Source organism: Octopus bimaculoides, chromosome 16, assembly GCF_046866305.1.
Source record: "Octopus bimaculoides isolate indiv1 chromosome 16, ASM4686630v1, whole genome shotgun sequence".
NCBI classification, from domain to species: Eukaryota; Metazoa; Mollusca; class Cephalopoda; order Octopoda; family Octopodidae; genus Octopus; species Octopus bimaculoides.
Window position 1 is genome coordinate 7,470,113 of NC_142943.1, and position 4,351 is coordinate 7,474,463.

The 4,351-nt window shown below is 38.2% G+C and overlaps 1 protein-coding gene across 1 annotated transcript in view; it reads left to right on the top strand.

Annotated features, from left to right (window-relative positions):
• The first annotated feature begins 1,647 nt into the window (after nt 1-1,647).
• Nucleotides 1,648-4,351, top strand: part of LOC106879236 (rho GTPase-activating protein 25) — a 9,001-nt gene continuing 6,297 nt past the window's right edge. The window contains exon 1 of the mRNA XM_089364879.1: nt 1,648-1,654. Within this exon, the coding sequence (XP_089221005.1) occupies nt 1,648-1,654 (7 nt within the window). The remainder of the gene's footprint in view (nt 1,655-4,351) is intronic.

Sequence of the window (4,351 nt, forward strand, 5' to 3'; positions counted from 1 at the left end):
TAATTTAACAATTAGTCATACAGCATAATTAGTTAAGTCATTATGTGTGTATGTGTGCACACATACATACACATCATCATCATCATCATCATCATTATCATCATAAAACGACCGCTTTCCATGATAGCATGGGTTGGACGATTTGACTGAGGACTGGTGGACCAGGAGGCGACACCAGGCTCATATGTATATGTGTGTGTGTGTGTGTGTGTTTATATATATGTATATATACAAGGGGGTGCTGAAAAGTTCTTGGCTTTAAGAGTATTGTGAAAGGCCTGGTTGGAGGCTCAACCCTCTGAGTCCTTTTAATGGGCTTAGTAAAAGTGAAGGGCTGGTGTGATAAAGGTGTGAATCTGAGAGGGGAATAGGTTCAATAAAATCATAATTAACTGATGCCCTTGTATTTTCTTTCACCCAAAGCCAGGATCCCCTAAACATATATATATATATATGATAACACGCACGCGCGCGCGCGCACACACACACACACACACACACACACACACACACGATGAGCTTATTTCAGTTTCTGTCTTCCAAATCCACTCTCAAAGCTTTGGTTGGCCTGAGGCTATAGTACAAGACACTTGCTTAAGGTACCACACAGTGGAACTGAACCCGGAACCATGTGGTTGGGAAGCAAGCTTCTTACCACACAGCCACCCCTGCGCCTATAGTTTCTTTCTATTGTTACTATTGTTATCACATATATATATAACATAATGTATGTGTATGTATATATATATATATATATATATATATATACACACACATACATATATACACACATATATGTACACACACACATAAACAAACTCATTTATACTTATCTAAAACTGTTTACAATCTACTTTCTATTTTGCCAGAGACAAGAGAGGGAAAGAGTAAGAAGAATATGAAGGTAGAGAAACAGGGGTAGATAGAGGGGGATAGAGGACTGTTGTGGAGAGATTGATGTGGAAGATAGGAGAGTAATGCTAAAGAGAAGAGGAAGATTGTGGTAGAAGAAAGGTGAAAGAGATCTCAGAAGATTTGTTGTGGACAAACAGATGTTAGGAGACAGGTACAGACAGATGTAAACAGATACGAACAAACAAATGTAACGAGACAGGTATAGACAGATAGGTGTAGATTGGTATGAGCAGACAGATGTTAAGAGAATAAGTCGGACACAGATGTAAGGAGACAGGTACAGACAGTGAGATGTATGAGGACTGGTATTGGCAGACAGATATAAGAGGATAGATATTGATAGACAGATGTAAGTAGACAGGTACAAATAGACAGATGTAAGGAGACAGGTACAGACAGACAGATGTAAGGAGACAGGTACAGACAGACATATGTAAGGAGACAGGTACAGACAGACAGATGTAAGGAGACAGGTACAGACAGACAGATGTAAGGAGACAGGTACAGACAGACAGATGTAAGGTGACAGGTACAGACACAGATGTAAGGAGACAGGTACAAATAGACAGATGTAAGGAGACAGGCACAGACAGACAGATGTAAGGAGACAGGTACAAACAGACAGATGTAAGGAGACAGGTACAAACAGACAGATGTAGACAGGTACGAACAGATAGATGTAGACTAGTATGGACAGACAGATGTAGACTGGTATGGACAGACAGATGTAAGATGACAGGTATGGATAAACAGATGTAAGAGGACAGATTTGGATAAACAGATGTAAGAGGACAGGTATGGATAAACAGATGTAAGAGGACAGATTTGGATAAACAGATGTAAGAGGACAGGTATGGATAAACAGATGTAAGAGGGCAGGTCAGACAGACAGATGTAAGGAGACAAGTACAGATAGACAGATTTAAGTAGACAGGTACAGATGTATGATGTACAAGTGAAATATGCAGACAGATATAAGATAGACAGATAGATGTGTGGTAGATATATAGACCAACACAAAGTACACAGACAAACAGACAGATAGACCTAAAGTAGACAGACAGACAGAAAAAAGGTGGACAAATCAAATGTAAGCCAAACAGCTACAAGAAGACACATGTAGGAAGAGTAATACAGACAGACATGAGTAGAGGGATAGAGAGACATGTGTAAAGAGACAAGCAGACAATTATAGGGAGACAGAGAGAGACATGTGTAACAGGGACACATAAGCGTATTTAGAGTGATGGAAGAAGCAATGGAAAGTGAAGAAAAATTGATTATTCTTCAATAGTAAAATGTCCAATGTTGTGTGGTTGGTCGAACAGAAAGAAAAGGAATAAAAAAAATGACACGAAAAAGAGAAAGAGAGAGAAAAATGTCTGAATGAAAATAGCTACATGGAACTAGTTTTTCTAACATAGTGCAATTTAACAACCGTATGCACACACGCATGCACATAAATGCACATGTATAAAATACAATATATAACCATGTACACTATATGTACAATATATGTACAATATATGTACAATATATGTACAATATATAACCATGTACACAAATATGTAACTGTCTGTGTGTGTGTGTGTGTGTGTATATATATATATATATATATATATACACACACACACAAACTCAAATATATACATATATATATATATATATACATACACACACTCAAATGCACTTACACATACCCAAATACATGCACATACATACATATATACTTGCATACACATACACACGCATATTCACTTATGCACAAACATATACATACATAAACAAATATATGCACATATGCATACATACGAATGTACATATGTATATTCATTTAGACACACAAACATACACGCATGCACACACACACACACACACACACACACACACACACCTTCCATACACTAATACACAGTTTCAGCGATATAACACTAAATTCTTTCCCCCTTCTCCCCCCCACTCTTCCACTATTAAACAAGTCTCTGCACTTTACCAAAATCTTGTAATTAACATCTTTAACAAGTTTTCTTGACGATTGTTTCGTTTTTCTTTTGACTTTCTTCTTTCTTGCTCTCTTTCATTTTTTTTTTATTAAATTCAACTCCCTTTCTCTCTCTCTCTCTCTCTCTCTCTGTCTTTCTCTTCCTTTCTCTTTCTCTCCCGCACTCTTTCAATTTCTTTCTCATTCTTTCCACCTCTTCCTCTTCTCTTTTCCTTTGGCTCTCCTCTTTTCTTCATCTTCTGTTCTTTCCTTCCCCCCCCCTCTCTCTCTCTGTGCCTTTCTCTCTCTCTCTCTCTCTGTGCCTTTCTCTCTCTCTGTGCCTTTCTCTCTCTCTGTGCCTTTCTCTCTCTCTGTGCCTTTCTCTGTCTCTGTGCCTTTCTCTCTCTCTGTGCCTTTCTCTCTCTCTGTGCCTTTCTCTCTCTCTGTGCCTTTCTCTCTCTCTCTCTCTCTCTCTCTCTGTGCCTTTCTCTCACTCTCTGTCTCTGTGCCTTTCTCTCTCTTTTCCAACTTCTTATTCGTTTTCTTGTCTCTTCCTTTTTTTCTTCTTCATTTGATTCTCTTTTCTTCTTCATTTGATTCTCTTTTCTTCTTCCTCTATTCATTACTGTCTCTCTCTCTCTCTCTCTCTCCACACACACACATCTGTCTTTTTCTTTCTGCTTCTTGTTCTCAATATTTCCCTCCTCCTCTTCTTCTTCTTCTTCTTCTTCTTCTTCTTCTTCTTCTTCTTCTCTCCCTCCTTCAACAAACAGTAGAGATGTACATGAAGCTAGCATTAGTTATTTCCGAGTGTTTCTGCCAGTTTTAAAACAGAAAATGTTCCTTGATTTCTGCTTTTGATTTCTGTTTTTCTTTTCTAATGTTGGTCTTGAAACTCTGGCAAACTCTACTTCATAATAATCATCATGTTTTGTCACTCAGCCAGTTTCTCTCTCTGTCTATCTGTCCCTCTCTTTCTTTCTCTCTCTCTGTCTCTGTCCGTCTCTGTGTCTCTTAGATCTTTGTCTTAGGGAGCCAGGAAGATGAACACCATCAGCACCACAATCATCGTCATCATCATCACCGCCACCATCATCATCACAGCTATAATCACCACCACCACCACCACCAATGATAGTAACGGTGATGATGATTTCTTACATACACAAGATATACACAAACATACACACGTGCACACACACACACACACACACAAATATATATATATATATATACACAAACACACAGAGAACAATTTTTCAGTAAATAATGAATGTTTCATGTCAATTGTAGGATATATTCCAAGGAAATCTGATCCAAAAATTGTCATTAAACATGAAAAATGCTAAAGAATGCTGAGTGAAACCAGAACTGAAAGAGACAATCTTGGGTGGCACTGAGTGTAAAACTCTCACAAAATATTCTTTGCCACATTCTGCTATCAACCCTGACAAC